The 24,295-nt window shown below is 37.3% G+C and overlaps 1 protein-coding gene across 1 annotated transcript in view; it reads right to left on the bottom strand.

Moving 5' to 3' along the window:
• Positions 1-24,295, bottom strand: part of LOC114026713 (serine/threonine-protein kinase PAK 5) — a 124,626-nt gene that overhangs the window by 22,248 nt on the left and 78,083 nt on the right. Inside the window, exon 2 of the mRNA XM_027840436.1 lies at positions 3,911-4,702. Within this exon, the coding sequence (XP_027696237.1) occupies positions 3,911-4,702 (792 nt within the window). The remainder of the gene's footprint in view (positions 1-3,910; positions 4,703-24,295) is intronic.

The raw sequence follows: 24,295 nt of genomic DNA, 5'->3' as shown, positions 1-24,295 counted from the left end.
AGAGGCTATTTCAGTAGTTCTAGTTAGGTGGTAATGAGGGTCAGTACTAAGGGGATAGAAGTAAAATCATGAGGTGTTGGGAACAGATTTGTTTAGATAGAACTGACAAGAGTTAACACATTTGTGATAAAAGAAAAGGAAAAATCAACAGTGATTTACAAGCTTTTGAACATGGGATACCTTATGAATAGTAGTATAGTACTACTGACAGAAATACTGAACACAGAAGGAAAAGTAGGTTTAGGGAGAAAAGGTAATAAATTCATTATTGACTATGTTGAATTTGGGGTACTGGGCAAAGCTGTGTCTTACAGGTAATTGGAGATTCAAATCTGGGTTCATAAGATAGGCCAGATCTGGATAGCTAGATTTGGGAGTAATTGCTATAGAGAGAGATATACTAGTTGTTGAGCTAGAGTTGATGACACCAAATAGATGTGTCTGCAATTAAGGAAACTGGCTTTCTAGACTAAAAGCATGAAATGTCCATCACAAGGGGAACAATAAGAAAGGAAGGAAGGAAGGAAGGACGATGGATAGAGTGCTTAGTCTGGAGTTGAGAGACCTGAGATCAAATCCAGTCTCAGACACTTACTAGCTATGGGACCCCGGGCAAGTCACTTAAACTGTCTGTCTCAGTTTATTCACCTTGAAGAAATGGATCGTCAATATTGAATTATTTACAGTGGAACAAAATCAAGTAGAATGAGGATAGATCCATTTTGATTGTTGTTGTGTCGTTTCAGTCATGTCTGACTCTTTATGACCCCATTTGGAGTTTTCTTGACAAAGATACTACAGTGGTTTGCCAATTCCTTCTTCAGGTCATTTTATAGGGAAGGAAACTGAGGCAAACAGGATTAAGTGACTTCTCCAGGTTCACACAGCTACTAAGTGTCCAAGGTCAGATCTGAGCTCAAGAAGAGGAGTCTTCCTGATGCCAGGCCAAGTGCTCTATCAATTGTGCCACCTTGCTGCCCCTCCATTATGATAAGTTTTAACAATTAGAATACCCAGAAGAACTCATTATACAAAAGGAGGAAAAGCCAAGATCTGAGGAATAACTAGGGTGGAACAACCAGTGCTTTGTTGCCTACATGGGTAGAACACAGTAACTAGCATATAATAAGTACTAAATCAATGCTTATTGACTGATTGATGGAGGTAGAATATCTGGCCCATTGTCCTTGAACTGCCCAAGACATGTGGGTGGAACTTCCTCAATCCATCAATAAACTAAAAATCACTAGTGTCCCATCGCCATGGTGACTCTCTACTCTGGTCTGCTTTGCCTCACTGCCATGTCTCTCTGCCTCATATTGGTAGATTTGGGGAACCATTGGGCATTCTATGGTGTCTCAAGAAGGACTCTTTTGTGGATAGCTTGCCTTTTTTCTAAGTGTGTCCTCACCAGTGGACTCTCCTATGTTCCCTTCTCCACTCATCAATTGAGTTTTCTTCAAGAGTAAGAATTTCTTGCTATGGTTCTGTTAGGATATGGGCAAAAATGTATTACTTTAGCCCTTCCATATTACAAGCACAGAGAATGTTAAACTGGGCTTTCAGAAGACTTTGAGAAAACTATGAATAAATGAAATGAATGAATGAAAGGTGCTGCCTAGTACTCAGTTATGGAATCTGACCATCCATAGTGATAGTCACATGGCCACAGCAGATCATAGGAAATCCCCTTTGGAAATGTGAAGTTTGATGTTAGTTGTAATTCTACTTAGTCTTCCATTAAATTGAACAAACATTTATAAGCTCCTACTATGTGCCAGATTCTGTACTAGTCACTGGGACACAAATACAAAAATGAAACAGTCCCTACTCTTAAAGAGCTAGTATTCTATCAGGGAAAAATGATATGATCCTACATGTGCAGAGAAAATTAAATACCAAATGTATATAAAATAAATAACATATAAATATTATAACACAATAATAATGAAATAATCACTATGAAGGATACTAAAAGCTGAGAGATTTAATACTGGTTTCCTATAAAATATAATACTTGAGTTGAGCTTTGAAGGAAATTATGGAATCTAAAAGATTGGGGTGAGGAAGGAGTATATTCTAGGTATGAGGGACAGCTTGTACAAAGGCACGGATGGTAGAAGATGGAAGCTTCTGTACAGGAAATAGCAAGTGGACCCATTTTGGTGGAATATACAGTGCATTGAGGAGAAGAATGCAATGAACTTGGAAAGGGAGATTGAAGCCAGATTGTAAAAGGGGCTTTAAATGGCAAAGTTCTTGAGCATAGTTTCAAGTGTAATCCACTTGTATATCCATTTGTGTTTCTTGAGTAGGAAAGTGACAGGAGCAGGGGCTTTATTTTAGGAATATCAATTTGGAATTTAGGCAGAGGATAAATTAGAGAAGAGAGCAGAGGCACAGAGACAAATTAGGAGTCTACTGCAAGAGTCCAAGTGAGATGAGGGCAATGGCTTTTTGAGCTGAGAGAAAAGCACAGATATGAGTTATATGTGGAACAAGAATTAACGAGAATTGGCAACTAATTGTACACAAGGGGTAAGGGAATGGGATGAATGGATGATGACACCAAAGTTGTAAACCGAGGTGACTAGAAGAAGAAATAATTAAGTTAGGAAGAACTGAAAGTTTTATGAGAAGGATAATGAGTTCTGAATTGCATATGTTGAGAGTAAGCTATGTAGATGAGTTGGCAATGTTCAAATACCTTGGTAGAATATATGGTTAAACATTATTTTGGGGCAGGTATGACTGCATGGTGGGAAGGGAGGGATGGAGCACTTCTTTTTATCCACTGGAATACCAAATATCCTAGCACAGTAAGAGAGTTGCTTCCTAGGTATTGTTGTGGACACACAACCAGACTTGTATCACATAACTAAGATGAAATGAGACTTTTAAAAATGCAAACTAATATTTAAACATGTGATGGCACTTTTGCTCATTTGAGTTTCTAAAGACTTGGAAAAGTCAAAATCAATTTGTTATTCATCTCATTACAGGCAGGAAAACCACCCACTCTTCTTAACATTTGCAGTGAAGCACAGCCAAACAGCAGTTGTGACCTCTATTCTTACAGTAGGAAATTCTGTCTTATTGATAGGGTTATTATTTTTTCTGGAACTAAACAGAGTTCTAAAGACATATGCATTATTTTCTCTTTTTGAATATCTATTTTATAATTGAATAAACATTTTAGCAGCAGACATGTCATCCTTTCTCCTTCCCTCCCACAGAACTCTCAAAAAAAGACATTTAGCTCTTGGCTCCCAGACTCAAATCAGAAGTGCAGCATTTATTTTAAATGAGAGGATTTTGTAATTTTAAGACTACAGAGAGCTTAAAAAATAACTTGAAGAATGCTTCTATAGGTTCAGCCTTCTGCTGGCCTGTGATGGTACATTATGTTATGGGCAAGATCTCTGTATTTAAGAAGGCCAGGATTGCTCAGCTCTTCACTTTATTTATAGAGAAAAAGGAATACAGAAGAATGTCTCCTCCAGATATAACAAAGAACAATCCTATCACTGTCCCTCTTAACCTCCCTCCCTTTAAAAGGTACAATCTTGGGCTTGTGGATACCTATCATAATTGAAAAGCAATAGAATCCCTCATGTAATGTCAAGGTGGAGTGAAAAGAACATAGGACTAGAGGTGATGTGTTACTTACGTTGGCTGTTAGACCATTGCAATTGTATGATAAAGTCAAACTTCAATAACATTTCTTATTTGAAAGGCTAACTCCTATGGTGAAGCTACCACTCTTTCATTGTTTTATTATTGTTGTTTTTGTTACAGTTATTTAGGAAAAAAAATTAACTAATATTCAACTTGACAAAATACTTTCAGCACAAACTGTGTGCAGAAAACTGGGGAAGAAGAGAATTGAGACTGATGGCTGCCAACCTACCTTTGGAATGCACGTGGCAGTTTCTGAGAGGCGAGGGTAGGTGTAAGAGCTATATGAGTGCCCTTGTGGGTTTGACTTAAATGCACTTGCTCCATATGGCATGGCAGGTTCCTGAAGCCCAGAACCTGATCTTGATCTCTGTCGCATGGCTGGCTGAGGGCTGGTCTGATTTATATATGAAGACTTTGGTCTCCTATCATAATCATCCATGCTGGGCCTCCATTCACTTTCACTGTACACCAGGCTTTCTTTTGAGCATTCACTTATCCCTGCAGTCCTAGAGGGAGTTAATTGAAAGGGATCTCGGTAATCCAGAGGGGATCCAGTTGAAACTCTGTGATAGTCCCACTTGAAGCCACAATATTCACTTGGTTTATTTAGCATATCCATGTGGGTGTGATAATCTGGAGGAAGCCTGGACACATCTGATTTCAAAGCCTGTATGTCAGAATAATAGGCATCATCAGATTTCATTTTCACTGTATGTCCATTTTGCTTAGATGCTTGACTGCCTTCATAATATCGATCCAACTCATCCCCATATGGACCCTTTTCTCTGTATTTTTCTGTCATGTAGTCAGTGGTAGTATCAGATTCACTGGAGTACTGAGAAAATGTGATGAAACCATTTTCTTCTGAATGTCTCTGGACATAGTTTGAAGTACCCTGATGAGGAGTAGGAGGACTTTCTTTCCTTAGGGAATTGGAACGAGTCACAGAAATATTGTCAAATTCTTCTAGCAAACCATTGATTGAAGTTTCCTTGCAGGGTTTATTTCCCCTAACAATTGTCTGGAAAAATGAAAAGAAATATTTTTTTTTGAAGAATGCCTTAACATTTGTGCATTAAAAGTAAAACAAAAACAAAACCAAGGAAATAATCCCTCCTTATCCCCCCAAAAAAACACCTCACACTTGGCTCTGAAATGAAACCACTGAAGAAATGTATTTCTTGGCTCATGAGATGTAGGATTTAGGAACATTGGATTTAGAGTTGGAAGGGATCTTAGTGTTTATCTAGTTTAACCCTGTCATTTTATAGATGAGGAAATTTAAACCCAGATGGACTTACCTAAGATCACATGGGTAATTAAAAGCATAGCTGAGATTCAAACTCAACAAACATTTATGTATTAATTGATTTCAATGACACAATGGGGAAAAAAAGCAGCAAAAAGTACCAATTTCAATATGCCCAATTATTTTCCTTATTTATCTCAAGAATAAAATTGATTTCATCACACATCTAATAATGTTTTTAAAAAGTTTATTATTTTATGCTGATTGTTGATAATGGTTATTTACCTACATAAGGCACCAATTAGCCCTCTACTTTCCCTTTTCCCCAACCCAACAAGCAAAAACAATCTAGAAATAGAGATAATTATCATTTCCACAACCCACAATTATTATTATATAAGTAGTGCTATTGGGGGACTGTTAAAAAAAGACAAAAAAACCCATGAACTCATTTACACACATTATATTATGACTACATATATGTATACTTGTATGAGCACATGCATGCATATATACATGCATGTAATAGCTTCCTACTGGTTATAAAGCACTTTCTTGGAACAAAGTTTAGATAAGGCAAAGAACCTACCCTTGAGGAACTTACAGTTTAGTATTCAAAATAAGAACCCATCATGCATATGAATATGGTCAAGTACTTTTTTGTAAGTCTGATTTCATAGGCTTCAAGTGTCCAAAATAGGTTAGGCTGAGTGAAGAATATATCCCATCGATCCCCACACAGAGTGAGTTCTCCCTCTTGAAGGGAGTGTCCTCTTCACATATATGTAAGATGACAAAGGATGGTCATTTTTGGATGTTAGCCCAAGCGTGCTCTAGGATCATGTGAAGAAATAGGCAAGAACACAGCTGTGTTCCAACCTACTACCTAAAAGTGTGATTCTTCAACATTTGATTTATTTCTTATATGCTCAAAAAGCAAATCTACAAAGCATGTCTGTGCATATATATATATATATTCTCATTCTTTTGGAAGCCCTTCTATGCACAAGCTTATCTCTGATGATTTGTTTTGCTTCTTTTTTGTTTCAATCTTTCCCTGGGGATATCAGTCGAGCAAAATGACCAATTTACTTGTTTCTAGGGGACATGTGGGTAAGGCAACTGCAAAGAAAGACTAAATGTTGGAGATTTCAGGATAAACCTTATTTAACTTGTCCTTCTGCAAATCTTTCATTGAATGATAGTTAAGTAATGCTACCAGCCACAAAACAGAAAAATGATAGATATCCTTGGCTTCCCTATGGATCCAAATTCTACCACATATTTTCTGTGTGATCTTGGGATAAATCCTCATATGGAAGATGAACAGTTGGACTAAATGATTAGAATCCAATTTTTATTCTATATGTGGTTTTATTTTTTCAAAGAATTTTTGTATGCAGCAACTTATTGGTTGGGTTTTGTTTTCTTATCTATTCTATTTTCTTTTGCTGGGAAATTTAATCCATTCACATTTAAACATATAGTAGTTAGGTTTGTGCTTTCTTTTACTTATTTTTTTTTCATTGATTTTGTTCCTGTTATTAGTTTTGTTTACAATGACTGCATTCTAGTCTTTTAAAAAATTCACCTTTGTTATAAATTTAACCAACATGAACATTTTAATATGTTTAGAGGAGATTGTATATGAAACTGAACTTCAATCACATACTTTTTTTTAAATTGGAGTGTTAAAATTAACAAAATATGCCTTCTACTTATAGGCTATTCTATAATCTCCTCTATTGTTATTAAATAGTTCACTAACTCATTATTTTTCCTTTTTCCTTCTTTGTAATACTAACCTTTTCCCAAAGTTTTACCTCTCCTGTTTAGCCTACTCTATCCCAGTTTCCTTGAGTATACTTAAATTGTTAGTTTCTCTTTTTATTTACCTCTACTCTCTCTCTCTTTTTTGCTTAGAATCTCTTTGGAATGCTTTGCTCACCTCTTTTTTTTTTCAAATATAATGATAATAGCTTTTTTTTTCTGTTGAAGGTATTTTTTTCTGTTGATAATTTGGCTCCCCTTGGCAGGATACGTTATTTTGGAGGGCAACTTGTTTTCCTTGGCTTCTTCAAATATTATGTTGCAATCTTTTATCTGATGAAGAATAGTCCTAGGTTATTATAAGTGATTTTTTTCTACCATAGCTAAATGTTTTTCTCTTGAGTGATTGTAAAACTTAGTAATTTTGCATTGAAATTCTGAAATTTAATCACTGTATGCCTTCAAGTTTAAAGCTTAGTGTTTTACTCTTTTGGTAATGTGAGGATTCTATCATTCAGTACTTTGCCATTTGTTTTCAAGATTTATAAGCAATTTCTTTTTTATTTTTCCCCACAGCATGGTATTTAGGCTCTTTAACTCATCTTGTTTTATGAAAGACCTATAATACTTAAAATTATCTTTCTCCTTTCTACTCATGAGGCACCCTTCCTATTTTCCATAGTCATTGAAAGATCAATGACAGTGGCTCAGCAATGACATTTGCCATTTCATATCATAGAATTAGGGTCAGCTAGAACAGGGAATGAATTCTGTTCCATTTTTCTTTTGTCTTTTCCAATCGAAGTTCATAGTTTTAGAGTTGGAAGTGACTTCAGAGATCATCTAGTCCAACTTAGGGGGATAGATTAAACAGTGAGTTGGAGTGCTGGACTTGGAGTCAGGAAGATCTGAGTTCAAATCCTGCCTCAGACACTTACTACCTGTGTTACCCTGTGCAAGTCACTTAACCACCCTCGGCCTCAGTTTCCTCATATGTAAAAGAGAACAATAATATTACTTCCCTCACAGATTTGCGGTGGGGATCAAATAAGATAATATATGTGCAGCCCTTTGCAAGTCTTAAAGTACTATATAAATTCTAGCTATTATTATTATCATTAAAAGCAGTAGTAGTAACTCTTTGTTTAAATTATTTGCCTCTAAGTAGTCAAATGTACCAGATACAAAACAGTGACTCTGACAGAGGATAATACCACTGTTTGTATTCATCCTTTGTAATTTTTATCATGTTCTTGTTTAACCATCAGATGCATCTCTCTCAAATATCTAAACTGGTTGGTGAGTTCCCTGTATGTATATCCACATCGATCTCTTTGGACTATTTCCATTATTGGAATGATTTCTCTGTGTTTCAAGAATTTTATTCTTCATAACTTCTCATTGCTCCTCAGCTGACTTCCCCAGTAGAATTTTAAGCCATGGTTGAGAAGAACCAGAAGAACATATAAACAGTAACAACAACAAAGACAGTTTTCAAAGATGTTAAGAACTCTAATCAATGTAATCATTTACTATGACAACTGAGGGCTCATGATTAAATATGCTACCAATCTCCTGACAGGGAGGTGATTGATTGATTGACTCTCAGGGTACATGAGACACACACTTTCTCTCTCTCCCTCTCTCTCTCTCTCTCTCACTCTCATTCTCTCTCTCTCTCCACACCCTATTTCAAGAAAATTAAGCAAAATTTCCCTTTCACTAGCTAAATTGATCAGTTATTTCTAGAACAGTAATAAGGGTAGGCTAAGTAGATTCAAAAGATTTTCATGAGAAAAGTAAAATGTTTCATTTCACTGCCAGGCACTGCACTGTTGAATGCATTTACATTTCTAATGGAGTTGGACTCCTATGGAGTGTTACTCCACAGCAGAATTAAGACTTTAACAAAATCATTGGTGCTGGCTTGGCTCCTCCCCCCTCCCAATGACTGAGTGCTGTTTATAAGGAAAACCCAAGTCAAGAGAAGCAAGCAAACTCACATGGAAGAAATGTCATAGCTCTAGATGACGGAATCACAGATCAATAGTTAGAGCTGCAAAGGACCTTACAGCACATGTTCTTAACTTTTGTTTTTTTTTTTAATATTTGAAACTGTATTTCAATATAAGTAATTTACCTTGTAATAGTATATATTTTATTTTATACATTCATAAACTTTATTCTGAAAAAGCAGTCAAAGTGGTCCATGACACAAAATTGGTTAAGAATTCCTGCCTTAGAGATCATATAAGACAACCTCTTGATTTTGCAAATGAGGAGGCTGAGGCCCAGACAGAAAACAAAAAACACAAACCCCAAAACTTACCCAAAGTCACACAGATCATAGAGGGAAGAGGTAAGATTTGAACCTAGGAATTTTGAGTACAAGCCTAGAATTTTTAAACTGTCCCAAACTGTGCCATGAATGAAAAAACATCCATATTCTTTGATCTCATCACTAATACATTCTAATGGTCTGAATCACTGGTTAATTTAAGTATATTAATATTATATAAATAAATACTTCCTTTTCCCAAATGATTATTACCCCTTTTATATCTATATAATAGAATTACATTGGTTATAAGAACTCTTAAAATTATTATTAGAAAATGAAAAGCAGCCTTGATTTTTCCATTGAATTTGTATGATAGGATATTTTTCTTCAAGATAATTGGTTCTCAGAAGGCAAATGATTTTTCAAAACTAACTGAATGGTAATGGTACTTTGAATCTGCAAGAGCAAGAGGTGGGACAATGTTTTCTATTGTAAATAATGAAATAAAAAAATATGCTGTATTCAGTAGCTTGGCTTATCTAGCTTCAAAAGGGAAGACTGCTATTTATCACCTTCAATATGGGCTGTTTATTAAGCAGATTTATCAATGTAAAAGAAAGTGTAGCTTTCTATAAATCAATAAAAAGAATATCAGTGAATGTCATGCCACAGAAAATGCTATGCATTAAAAATCAATGAAAGCCAAACTATTTGAATTAGAGTCCACTACTTTGAACTAGTGGCTTTCATTTTCTTTCCATTGCTTTCTGGACAATTTCAGTGTTTGCTCTGGACCCCAGTGACAGTAGCCATATTTTATTGTGTTCCTTCAGTGGCCTGTCTTCTGGTGATAAGCTATAATGGGTTTGTCTGTAAGAGCAGCTGTCTTGTTCCCAATGAGAGATGAGAAAACAGTTTCTGTTCTCAAATATTGTATTAAGCTTGACAATAATGAACTCTGTAATTAACAGCTTTGCCCTAGTAAGACCCTGCATTTATTGTCTTTATAGTGATTGTACCTTATGTAATTTTAAAGAATGCTTTAAAAATCTGCTCTTTTTTTTTTTTTAAAAGAGTCATATTCACTGTGACACAAACCATAGGCCCAGACTTTCATGTATAGTCTATGCCTATAAACAGCTTGGATAAATTTCAGTTATCTCTTTTATTCATTTTTATTAATGCATGTCACTGGAAGGGTCTAGATGAAATGGAAACAATTTAAATTCTTTGAGGAATGGCATAGGTGGAGCCTCCTATCAGGAAAGGTTAAATTTCAGAGTGAATTGGAGAAGTTTACATGACCCCAAACCTGCTACTTATCTTTTTTTAAAAGCTACTTTCATGGTTGGTTTTTGGTAAAAGAAGCTGAGGAAGAGGCCTTTGGATGATGTGGGGGTTGGGAAAGACTTTCTCACCAGAGTTCTTGTTCTTCAGACTATCTAAGGTACCATGAAAACAAAAATGTCATAAAATATTAATTAAGTGTAACTTCAAATAATGAGAGCTCTTGAATTAAAAGGAATTTTTGCTGTCTCCTACATTTAGGAGAAAAGAGGAAACTAAACTAAAAGCATAAAAAATAAAGCAAAATAAATTCCCATCAAGGATCTAGCAGGGGGAGATGAGGAGACTCTAATGATAGCCATGGGATAACCTGTGGTCAGTACCCCCACCTAGGCCCAGTTTCTTAACTCCTCAATAGTGCCAAATATTGACAGAAATACAGAATGAGGCCTTGCAGAGGCACTAGAACACCCTAGTATGACCTTCAGTCATCCATGAAGAAACTCATTTATGCTCAGTATCTTCTATTTACTAAGGCAAGAAAGAGAATTCAGACTATTTAGAAAGATTTTATTGAAAGCCACCCTCTCACCTATTCCCTGCTTCCAAAAGTTTAATAAGCTGAAAATTTGATTAATCAGGAGATGCCATTAAATGAAGTTTTTCTACGTGAAATTATTTTGATTTAATAAATACACATATAAAATAATTGTTCCTCAGCCATTCATACAAATGGTTTTCTATTAAACTAATTAGTTGTGGCCTGTCTACATAACAATGTACAGGAAACAGTGGTTATCTCCCATCTCTGTTGTTCACACCACCATGATAGTTAATTAATTTAGCCAAAAGTAATAGTCAGAATGGTTCTGTTGCTGAATATGAAGCTGATTTGAGCAACTGAACAACTGAAAATATATTTGAAGTATATTATTGATCAAAATTTTGGTGGTTATGGTCTGGTTCCTCTGGAGATTGCTAGGCGTATTGTTGAGGTCTGAGAGGTTTACTTAGTGTACTTAGTGTACAGTAGGAACTGAAAGAAACTAATGGATGGTGGAAAAATTGTGTAAATCAAGTATGTTATTTTATCAGTCCTGCCAACCATGTCTTATAATGTTTTGTAACTGTCATTTAGAAAAACCAGGATATTTCCACCTTTGCCTGTAGTTAAAGAGGAGGTTACAGCTAAAACAATTTGGCTATCACTTATGAAAGTTGTAAGATTGTTAACTCAGTTATTTGAGGTTACTGTTTTAATGTTAAAACCTAAAATTGTGAATTGATTACTGTGTGTGGAAAGAAGGGGATTGGGTGAAAGCCTTATCAGAATTGGTTTTGAATGGGCAAAACAGTCCGTCTTGGAGTATGAGGTCAGCAGGCAGGGTGGTTATGGTCTGGTTCCTCTGGAGATTGCTAGGCGTACAATTCACTCTTAGGGCCGATTTAATGCAGACAACTACACCTAAATCCAAATTCAAAGTACTAGTGTACTAAGGTACTTAGTGAAGGAGGTGTACTAAGGTACAACTCCCTCAAAGATTGGAGGTGGGCAGAGCTCCTTAGGAAACTTGTAACCTAACAGAAATGATATTAAAGGTTATATGGGAAAAGTAATGAATTGTGTGGCAAGTATGCTAATTAGGTGATAACATACAACGAAGTCATTCACTACTGGAAACTGAGGGGTAGTGAAGAGATAGTTGCTAAAGGGTATATTGTGGTCTGTTATGTCTGTAACAAGATAGTTTTGGAAGTTAACGTCTATAGCTCGACCTCTAGATTGTAGACGGTAACTGTGGGCATCCGTACTTGACAGTTCTGCTAGTACAAGAGTGACTTGTTCATACAAGGGAAATTCTACAGAGATCAGCTTGTTCTTGAAACAGGGAGAGATAGTTTGCCTCACTGAGTCACTGCCAAAGATAGGGTCCTTTGGCTGGAGGGAAACTGTCAGGAATAGTGCCTTGAAGCTAGAGAGAAATATGATCTTGGAACTGGAGTCCAATTACAAGCACCCAAGCACCCCATCATTCTCCCCTTAAACAGATGGGACCCAAAATATTTTTGGGGTAAGGGATGAAGATGTCAGCTTCTGAAACTGCTTCCTGCTGGAATTAGGCATAGAGCTGTCCCTGCCTCATGGGATTCCCCATTCAAGAGGTTGGTTCTTTAGCCAGTATCTGGAACTTGGTTGATGCCAGGCCCAAGGGTGATGGGTGGTGGTCTTGGACAGAGGTTGATACCCAGTCTGAGCAGTCATCTGCAAGTGGAGAGCACTGAGCCTAGAGGAGACAAATCTAACAAGAAGATTAAGCAGAAAAGGGTCAAAAAGGAGTAAGAGGAAAATGACCAGAAGTGGGGTAAGTATGGGCTGTTCTTCAGACAGAGCTATCTGAAATTTGGTTGAGCCTTTCTTTTTAAAATACTGTCAAACTTCCTCACACCCTCTCAACATACTTAAACTATCTGAATTTGGCACAAAGATACCCAGAGCAACTATCCATGGATAACAAGCATGACTTATATGTCTCCCATTTGTCCCCAAACTTTATCTGCCTTCCATATTTTCAATCAAACCTTTATTTATCTTTCCAAATCTTTCGAACCCATTACTCAGACTACTCAACATTCCTTTACGTTTCAACCATAAGATAAGATAACTCATAAGTTGTTACTCTTATTGCTTTAAGCAAAAGAGGTTTCTGATTTTAACTTCACAACTGAATAGGTTCACATCCTTGTTTCACAACTTTTGTTTATCCTTCTCTAATTATATTTACTCTGAAAGAAATAGTTCAGAAACTGAATCTTTTACATATCATAAGTTCAAACACTAACTCTTGCTTAGTCCATGGAACGACTACAAATTCATATCAAAACAGCAAGATCTCACATACTTACATTGTACTCATGTCTTTTACTGACCACTTGCTCTGATCATAGAAATTTGCTATAAAGGAAAAAGGCACGGACATGTGACATACCAAATATGACAGGATAGAACATCCTTAGCTCCATTTGAATTCAGATAAGAGTCATAGTTCTTCGTGCAGAATCAATTCCATGTCTTAGCCAGACTCAGGAATAGTCAAGTGGGAAACATTCCTTCTCAAAGGAACACAATAGGGAAACTGAGCCAGGAGGATCCCATTCTAGATTGAGGCTAAGATTGTCCTCACAACTTTTTCCCAAATGCAGACCTCTACCTGTTAACAGTACAGGATCACATTCCCTCTGAGTAGCTTGTGACATTTCTCTTCGATGCCGATTTAATGCAGACAACTACACCTAAATCCAAATTCAAAACAAAAAGTGGTTACAGTCCCAAGAGACTTTTACCTCAAATAGCAAGTTTCACTAATCACAGCTTAGAGCCAGATACAGTTATTTTTACTCTCATGGAGCTGCAGTAAGCAATAAAGATTTACCTGGACTCGCATACATAAGAAATTTCATTTAACATCTTTCCTTCTCAAATTTAAACTTGTTCTGGTATAAAAGCCAATCATTAGAAATCACTTACGTACACTTGCAAATTCTCAGCAAGCCACGTTCATTGTTTAGGAGCCCCATAACCCTAACGAGTTCTTTTCCCAGGGCTGATGACCTCGCCCACACAGATGATTTCTAGGGTCCTTAGCAAGTTTACAAAATAGGGGGAATCGACATGGACCCCAGGGAGGGGCTGATCCTGGTGCCCCTGCCTGCTGACCTCATACTCCAAGACGGACTGTTTTGCCCATTCAAAACCAATTCGGATAAGGCTTTCACCCAATCCCCTTCTTTCCACACACAGTAATCAATTCACAATTTTAGGTTTTAACATTAAAACAGTAACCTCAAATAACTTAGTTAACAATCTTACAACTTTCATAAGTGATAGCCAAATTGTTTTAGCTGTAACCTCCTCTTTAACTACAGGCAAAGGTAGAAATATCCTGGTTTTTCTAAATGACAGTTACAAAACATTATAAGACATGTTGGCAGGACTGATAAAATAACATACTTGATTTACACAATTTTTCCACCATCCATTAGTTTCTTTCAGTTCCTACTTTAATAACATCCAAATTATGAAAAGCTGCCTGACATAACTGATACAAAAGTTTGCCAATTTGAAACAATATTATGTACTTGAAACTTGAAACAAATACCTTACCAATCAGGTGACTCCAGTTCTGTTGAATGCATTTACAAATTACCTTACATAGAAAATTGAGTATCTCATCACCACTGGCATTATATATTGTCCACACCTAATTAAGGAACTAATAATAATAGTTAACATTTTTAGTGTCTGCCCTCTGCCAGGCATTGTGTTAGGCACCTTCCAATCATATGAGGTAAACTGAGATAACTTGCTTAATGTCACCTAATTTACAAATTTCAGATCCATACATTTTCCCAATTTGCCTTGGTGCCAAACAGTGCCTTCCCAACAAGCCTTCCTAGGTGCCTGTGGGATGACCCAACTACAGGGTGAGGGGAGGGAGAGGCTTACCTTGACTCAGAGAATGCCTGAGACTTCAGACAGCCCCCACATTGGGCGCCATAAATGTTGAGGTCTGAGAGATTTAGACTCCTTAAGGACTGGAGTACAGGACGGGGTCATCTGAAATGAATTCACAGACTCAAGCATTCTTTAAGTCAAGGTGGCAAAGATTTATTGTTATGGTATACAGCAGGCAGAGGTCCCTAAGGAATTCTGCCATGGTGGGCAGAGCTCCTTAGGAAACTTGCAACCTAACAGGAATGATGCTAAAGCTTATATAGGAAAAGTAATGCATTATGTAGCAAGTATACCAATGAGGTGATAACATGTGACTATGTCATCACAAGTACAAACACCCAAGCACCCCATCAATACCAGTTTGTCCAAGCAGAAACATGAGAGAGGATTTAGGAACTGGACAAAGACATAAGTGCAGAAATTGGGCAAAAGACAAGATTCATCATCTTGGTGGTACTGTAGGACTCTTCGGGTTCTCTACCTCACCATCAATCAGTTATTTGCTAAATCACCCATTGGAAAAAATGAATCAAGCAGGAGACCTTTGTAGGCTTGAAACCAGTGTCTATCAGTGTGGCCATGAGATACCAGGGCAAGAACTTCATCTGAACCTAATTCAGGTGAAGATATTAATAGAAACGATCTGAATTAAGGAAGGTCTAGAAAGATCCTGACATTAAAGGATGGAATAAAAGAAACTATATTTAGCATATATAATATTAATAAAAAAATTTATAAAAAGATAGTCCTTGCCTTCAAGGAGCCTACAATCTAAGAGGAAGACAACATATAAAAGGGGGGAGGAAAGGCTGGGATGAGGAGACACCAGGGTGTCAGAGTGTGTGTGTGTGTGTGTGTGTGTGTGTGTGTGTGTGTGTGTGTGTGTATTTTCAGCAGACATACATTCACTGTCATTAGTGGAGGTATATTATGATCTCAATAAAAGTGCCCATATCTTATAGAAAAAGGTTATACATTTGGATCTGAAAATGAGAAATAAACATTCATGACAGTCAGTATGATGGGGTTGGAATCTGGGCCCCAGAAAGGAAAAACCCCTGGACTTTTCCACATGGCCAAATCTCTGGTGGTCCCTGAGGCTATAATCTCATCAACTAGCCCTCCATTGTGGCTACACCCAATCTCCCCTCCATTGTCTTGCCTCCCTGTAGCCCTAGGCCACTTCCAACCTGTAATTCTATTACCTCATGGACTACTTGGCCACTCCTAGATTCCTCCCACAGGCTTTCTGTATATAAGGTCCATCTTGTCTTCATTAAGATGCTGGGATTCTAATAATCTAGCCACTGCTCAAGATTCCTAAAATCTAGCCACTACTTAAATTCTTATAATCTAGCCAATAAACTAATGGATCAAATGAGCTTACTAATGTTCAGACTCCTTAAGAGTCTGCCCAATATGATGGATGTTCTAATAAACCTTGTCTTTGGCTGAAAGAAGGCTTGGGTCAAATTCTTTCGGGCAGGACCCGCGTGTTGTGATTTTGGGGTTCCATCACCTCTGAACCTCTAAACCATATCAAATACAGACATAAAAAAATCCAGATGCTAAATCACAAATAAATCATCAAATCTTATGAATCATAGGATGACTATGACTATTGTGATGGGATTATGGAACCTGGACCCCTAAAAGGAAAAGACCATGTCTTTGAATGCAAACCAGTCCCTGAATTTTCCCACACATTTCAGCAGTCCAAGGCATTTGGTCCACCCAGGCCCACCTAGATACTTAACAGTCCTTTCAAAATTGCTCTTGGCTCACCCCAGACTACTTTATTCCTTTCACTACTGCATCTAGCCCACCCCAGGCTATTTACCACTCCTTAATCCCATTCAGATCTTTTCACTGGTCCTTTTTTTTTTTTTGTATGTAAGTATCAGTCTCACCATCATTAAGCTGCAGATTCACTAGGAACTCTGTTCACTTCTATTGGTGTTACAATAAACTTCTCCTTGACTGGAAGATGGTTTGAGTGTGTGAATTTATTCCAGGCAGATGCTGCCCGGCATTTCCGGGTTTCCAGCAAACCTAACTGCATCATCTTAGTGGCCCAATGGGAAATTCAAAGAGTTGAACACAAATGAAACAACTGAACACTATGAAATCCATTAATAAATATTCTCTGAAATAAAATTAATAATAACTAACATTTATATAGAGCTCTGTGGTTTACAAAGAACTTCACATATGTTATCTCATTTTATTCTCACAACAACCCTGGGAGGTAGGTACTATTATTGTAATTTTACAGATGAGGAAACTGAGGCAGACAGGGGTAAAGTGATTTGTGTGACTGAAATTAGCTTCAAGTCTTCCTAACTTAAACTTTGAATTCTAAGCAGAGTTTTAAAAATTATTAAGTACTAAACAAAATTATATCTATACAATTATACAATTAAAATATCTAATAAAATGATAAATATTTTTGTTGTTCAATCATTTCAGTTTCGTCTGACTCTTCATGACCCTATTCAGAGAAAGAAATTATCTTAGAGTCAAACATCTAGTGAAACCCTTTCATTTTATACAAGAAGAAACTGAGGCATAGAGAGGTTGCCCAAGTTGAACAATAAGTATCAGAGACAGGATTTTAACCTGACTCTTCCTGACTCCAAGTTTAGTGCCCTATCCACCATGCCACACTGCCTCTTGATTCATTGATTTGGGAGCATCTATTTATATTTCACTACCATTTAATATAGATTTATTTCATGGAATTTAAAGAAACTCAGGTCACTCAGGCCAATTCATACCCAAACAAAGATCCTTCCACCAACATGCCCCAAAGAGTGAAGTTCCACTTGAAGACCTCCAATGAGAAGTAATCCACTATCTCTTAGGTCAGTCCATTCTACTTTTGTATAGCTCTGTTAAGAAATGGAGTCAAAACATACTTTTTGTTAAGTTCTACCCATTACTCCTACTTTTGTTCTCAGGTTAAACAGAACAAATCTAATCAATCAATTTCCTTCTTGAACCAGTATGTTACAATGTAAGATTATAAATATAATTAGATTAATATATAATTTTATATTTATAATTTTGGGGCAGTTAGGTGGTACAGTAGATAGAACGCCAGACCTGGAGTCAGAAGACCATAGTTCAAATCCAGCCTCAGACTAGCTGTATGCTCATGGGCAAGTTACTTAACTCTGCTTGCTTCAGTTTCCTCATCTGTTATGATGAGCTGGAGAAGGAAACAGCAAATCACTCTAGTATCTTTGCTAAGAAAACTCCAAAAAGGGTCACAAAGAGTCAGACACAACTGAAAATGAATAAATAATAACACCTACCTACCTTTTTTGATAAGAAAATAAGATATTTGGTGTTATTGTTGTTGTTGTTATTATTATTATAAATGATTTTTTAAAGTTTCAAAAATGAAAGGTGGAAAAAACCCTTTTGCTTAATACTTTATAATGTATTTATCACAGCAACCCTGTAAAGTAGGTCTTGCTTAATCCTCCCTTTACCTATGAGGAAAGTAAGGTACATAATGATTAAATCACTTGACTAGGGTTCACTGCTATAGGGTGGAGTATTCAGATGATAGCCATCTCCCTAGAAGTCCAATGCAGGCACCATTGTATCATGCTGACTTGTCTGATGATACATATCAGTAGTGATTCATAAAATGGACTAGAGACTAGAGAATCACAGTTGGCTGACTTGATTTGAACCTGGGAATTTGATTTACTCAATCTCTCCATGCTACCTGCTAAGGACCAATGTTGTATTTCTTGCTCAAGTACTAGAATATCTTGCCAAAATATAAAACAGAGAAAGAGACATAATTATTCATATCTGTCAAATGGTTGTGGGTAGACAGAGTTTGAGCTGTTCTAAGTCATGGTGGTGAGTCAAGGCAGGAGACTCAAGACTGAAATCACAGCAAAGCATCTCTCTAGAGATAAGGAGAAAACTCAGGTTGGGCTGATTAGTACATGTCTGTGTATTTGTATAAGATGCACATACAAACAAAAAAGTGAGCCAAAGGGCTGAACCAACGTACTCTTATCCTGCTCAGCAGAAGCATGTAAGCAGGTATAAACAAATTTGGAAATAGAGTAACAAATCACTACCATTTTTCATGAATTTATACAGATAGATATAGATATAGAAATATGTAATCATATATACATATATATTAAAACAACAAATATTTGCATATCTATTTATACAGATTAAAAAAAGTTTTTTCAGCCATTTTCCTTGATTTTGTCTCTGAGGATTTTCATTATTTTGCTATAGAGTTAACTCATTTATTTTATAAATTACTAATAATACCCACATTTATATGGTATTTTGGGATTTATGGAGTGCTTTTTTTTACAACTCCTTGAAAAACAGCCCATTTTACTGAAGCAATAACTAAGGCTCAGAAAGACTGTGTGATTTGTTTTTATTTCTCATGTAGCTGCTTTCCTAGACTTCATCATTGTCATCAGAAACTCATCTTCCTGAAAGATCACATCAGCTATGAAACTCACACCTCCGCCTTAGCTCCCTTGGGCCCCTCCCTCTTGGGCCCTTCCCCTCACTCTGATTGGAGAAGGTGGAGGAAGGATATCACCAGATATTTTATTAAAAGAGGGAGCCTAAGACAGTCATTTCATCTTTCCCATCCTGCTGTAGCACTTTATCACCAGGTACCCTCCCTCTACCCTACCCTTTTAACTTCTTTTTATGTATTATCTTCCCCATTAGATTCTGAGCTCCCTGAGGGCAGGGAGCATATTCTGCCTTTCTTTGCATCCCCTACAGTGCCTGGTAAATAGTAAGTTGGTTGGTTGTTGTCTTTTCTCGAAGAGGACCAAAATGACATCACTATGTTGGAGTCAAGGTACAGTGTGTCCCACTGTGGTTGATCAGAACAAAATGCATTCTAAATGCTCTACCATAGTTTGGGCATAATTAATCCATATGAACATTTGTAGTGGAGTTGTCTCTAAATTCGTGCATCTCGTATTTCTTTTGAGCTATTGCAATTCTGCTTCTCTTATGGAGCACAGCACCTTCTTTGACGTGGGCATACTATGTTGGGCAGCCCTTTGCCAGTGTCTCCCATGTCATGCAATTGATTCCAAAGTTCTTCAGAGAAACCTTGAGAGTGGCCTTTTATTGCTTCTTCTGACCTCCATGTGAGTGCTCACCTTGTATGAATTCTCCATAAAATAGTCTTTTAGGCATACATATATTTGGCATTTCAACAATGTGGCCAGCCCATTGGAGTTGTGTTCTGTAGTAGTTTGAATTCTTGGCAGGGGAGCTCGAGAAAGGGCCTCATTGTCCAGTACCTTATTCTGCCAGGTGATCTTCAGAATCTTCATAAGACAATTCAAATGCCAGTTTCCTGACATGGGCATTGGTATATTGTCCAAGTATCACAGGCGTACAACAATGAGATTAGCACAACAGCTCTGTAGACCTTTAGTTTGGCAGACAATCGAATACTTCTTCTTTCACAAACTTTTTTCCCAAGATTCCCAAATACTGAGCTAGCTCTGGCAATGCATGCATCAATCTTATAATCTATATGTACCTCCCTGGAAATTATAGTGCCAAGGTAAGTGAATTTATCCATAGTATTCAGAATCTCTCTATTTGCTGTAACCAGTTGTGCCACTATAAGGTGGTGTAGTGCTTTCTGTTGGAGAATCTGTGTTTTCTTTTTGTTGACTGTTAGACTAAAATTAGCACAAGCAGCAGAGAATTGATCCAATTTTTACCTAGCAGGTCGTTACTAAATGTTTAGGTAGGTGATGCAGTGGAGAATCCTCCTGAGTTCAAATCTGGACTCAGACACTTACTAGCTGTGTGATCCTGGGCAAGTCATTTAACCCTGTTTACCTCAGTTACTCATCTATAAAATGAGCTGGAGAAAGAAATGGCAAACTTCATTATCTTTGCAAAGCAAATCCCAAGTGGGGTACCAAAAGTTGGACATGACTGAAATGACTGAACAAAAACAACAAAAAAACAAAACTGATTTATTGTCTAAGATCACTAGGTAGTGCCACAGTCAGGTCATATGACTCTGAGTTCAGTGCTCTTTCTAGAACACCTAAGCTGCTTCTAGTTGAATTCCTTAAAAGTTCATCCCTCTAAGATACAATGATCTTTGTACAAGGAGTTTAGATTTAGAGCCGAAAGGGATCTTTGAACCCATCTAACCTATTCTCCCCTCCTTTTATGGACGCAAAAACCAAGACCCAGAAAAGTTAAGCAAGAAATAACACACCTGGCAAATAGCAAAACTAGAATTCAAATCCAAGTTCTTTGGCTCCAAATTAGTATCTTTTCCTCCAGTATGCTGCCTCTCAGAGAAGTAGTAAGATATGAACCTTGAAAACATTTTTCATTCCTACCAGAGCTTTATGGCAAAGGACATGACTTGGGTAAAGAAACAGAGCTAGACCTGTAGGCAGGAAGACCTAAGGTTAAATATTAACTTAGAAGATATTTACTGGCTATGTGACCCTGGGCAAGTAGTTTAACCTCTGTTTGCCACAATTTCCCTATCTCTAAAATGGAATAATAATAGTGTACCCACCCCCAAGATTGTTGTAAGGATAAATAAGATATTTTTAAAATGCTTTGCAGACCTTAATGCACTATATAAATGACATTGTTGTTACAGTTTCAGCAAGACAAATTTAGGCTTCATTTAAAAGGGAAAAAAAATCCAGACAATCAGTTGTATTATCCCAAAGTGGAACAGCTTCAATGGAAAATACTGGGTTTTGGGACTTCTAGGAGCCAAAATGACAGAATAAGCAGTAAGTCATTCTCACCCTCCCTTATTGACCTTGAAAAACCCAGAAAATTACTGCCCAAGGAAAAAAATCTTGGAACAGTAAAGCCAGCAGAAAGATGGGGCATAGTAGTCTTTTAGCTCATGAGGCTAGGAGGATTAACAGGAAAGGTCCCTCTTGCTGTGGCTGAAGGAGACTAGTACAGGATGGGAGGCATCCCAGCAAGCCAGCTGCAAGCTCCACCTCAGCAAACCACTGGGAGATCCTGAGCCCTAGGGTGGTGTAGCAGGCAAACTCCAATACCTCCTGTGTGCCTTGGCACAGCCAAGGGAACTGGAAGACACCAGTGACAAGAACTACCATGTGCTCCAGTGGACAGATGTCCATCAGTAGCTAAATCTACCTGCGCTCTAGTGCAGCCCCAGGAGAGGAGGTAACCTCCAGTGGCCAGACCATCCCCACTCCTACCCCTTACCCCGCGAGCTTCAGTGTAACTCCAAGGAAATGCAGAAAAACCCCACCTAGCCTTGGCACACACCAGCCACCACCACCACCTGCTCCAGCTCAGCACCAGGTAAGCTAACAGACGCCTACAGCCTCTAGCTGCCAGTAACTAAGGCCCCAGGACACAAAGTCAGTAACCAGGCCTGTAGCCCCCGGCACAAGAAGCATAGGACAGTGCCCCCAGAAGCAGAGATCAATTTTAACCCAGGCAAAAGGCAAACACCATAAGCAAAAAGCAACAAGGAAAAACACTGACCATAGAGAATGATTATGATGACAAGGAAGATCAAAACACAAATTCAGGAGAGGACAACATTGTCAATATATCCACATCCAAATCCTCAAAGGGGATTATGAACTGGTCTCGAGCCCAAAAAGCCTTCTTGGAAGAATTCAAGAAGGATTTTAAAAGTCAAATAAGAGAGGTAGAAGAAAAATTTGGAAAAGAAAGAGAGGTATGAAAGAGAGAGGTAACAGCTTGGAAAAGAAAGGACAGAAACTGACTGTGGAAAATAATTCCTTTAAAAATACAATTGACAAAATGGAAAAGGAGATACAAAAGATAACTGAAGAAAACAATTCATTAAAAATTAGAATTTGGCAAGTGGAAGCTAATGACTCTGCGACATCAAGTATTACTCAAACAAAATCAAAAGAATGAAAAATAGAAGAAAATGTGAAATACCTCATTGGAAAAACAACTGACCTGGAAAATAGATCCAAGAGAGATAATTTAAGATATATTGGTCTACCTGAAAGACATGCTCAAAAATAATCTGGAATTATCAAGAAACACTGCCCTGATATCCTAGAACCAGAGGGTTGAAATAGTCATTGAAAGAACCCACCAATCACCTCCTGAAAGAGATCCCAAAATGAAAATGCCAAGGAATATTGTAGCCAAATTCCAGAATTATCAGGTCAAAGAGAAAATACTCGAAACAGCAAGAAGAAAACAATTCAAACATGGAACCAGAGCCAGGATTACACAGGACCTTGCAGCTTCTACATTAAAAGATTGGAGGGCTTGGAATATGATATTCTATAAAGTAAAGGAGCTTGGATTACAACCAAAAATCAACTACCCAGAGAAACTAAGCATAATCTTTCAGATGAGGACATGGGCATTCAATGAAATAGGGGACTTCCAGACTTTCCTGATGAAAAGACCAGAGCTAAACAGAAAATTTGATATTCAAATGCAAAACTCAAGAGAAGCATAAAAAAGTAAACAGGATAGGAAAAAAAAACGTTATTCAATAAGGACAAACTGTTTACATCCCTACATTGGAAGATGATACTTGTAATTCTTGAGAACTGTATCTTTATTACAACATTTAGAAGGGATATACAGAGACAGAGGGTGTGGGTATAAATTAACTTTGAGGTTATGATAAAACCCTAATTAAGTGGTGAAAAATGATTGTAATGGGAGAAGAGGAAAGGAGGAGGCAGAAAAGGGTAAATTACATTACATGAAGAGGCACAAAGAAATATTACAGTAGAGAGAAAGAATGGAGGGAGATGAGCATTGTTTGGACCTTATTCTCATTGGATTTGGCTCAAGGAGGGAATAACGTAAGTAAGATTTAGAAATCTAACTTGCTTCATAGGCAGTAGGAGGGGAAAGGGGAAAGAAAAGGGAGGAAGTGGTTAGAAGGGCAGGAAAAAGTAGTAAGGGAAAAAGAAAGGAAAAAGGAGGGGGCTGATAGAAGGGAGGGAAGATTGAGGGAGGCAATGGTCAAAAGCAAAATTCTAGTGAGTAGGGAAAGGGGTGGAGAACAGGATGTTGAGAAAGACATAGAGAATGTGAATGTACATGGGATGAACTCTTCCATAAAATGGAAGTTGACAGCAGAATGGAATAAAAACCATAATCGTACAATATGTTGTTTATGAGAAACACATTTGAAACAGAGGGATAAACACACGGTAAAGGTTGGAGTAGAAATATGTTATTCAGCTGAAGCAAAAAAAAAAAAAATCAGAGGTAGCAATCCTGAACTCAGACAAAGCAAAAGCAAAAACAGACCTAATTAAAAGAGATGAGGAAAGAACTACATTTTGCTAAAAGGCACCATAGACAATGAAGCAATATCATTACTAAACATATATGCACCAAGTGTTATAGCATCCAAATTCTTGGAGGAAAAGTTAAGAGAGTTATAGGAAGAAATAGACAACAAAACTACACTAGAGAGGGACCTCAACCTCCCTCTCTCAGAACTAGA

Source organism: Vombatus ursinus, unplaced genomic scaffold (genome assembly GCF_900497805.2).
Source record: "Vombatus ursinus unplaced genomic scaffold, bare-nosed wombat genome assembly UNPS02014841.1, whole genome shotgun sequence".
Classification (NCBI taxonomy): domain Eukaryota; kingdom Metazoa; phylum Chordata; class Mammalia; order Diprotodontia; family Vombatidae; genus Vombatus; species Vombatus ursinus.
This window is presented reverse-complemented; position numbering and strand designations above follow the sequence as displayed.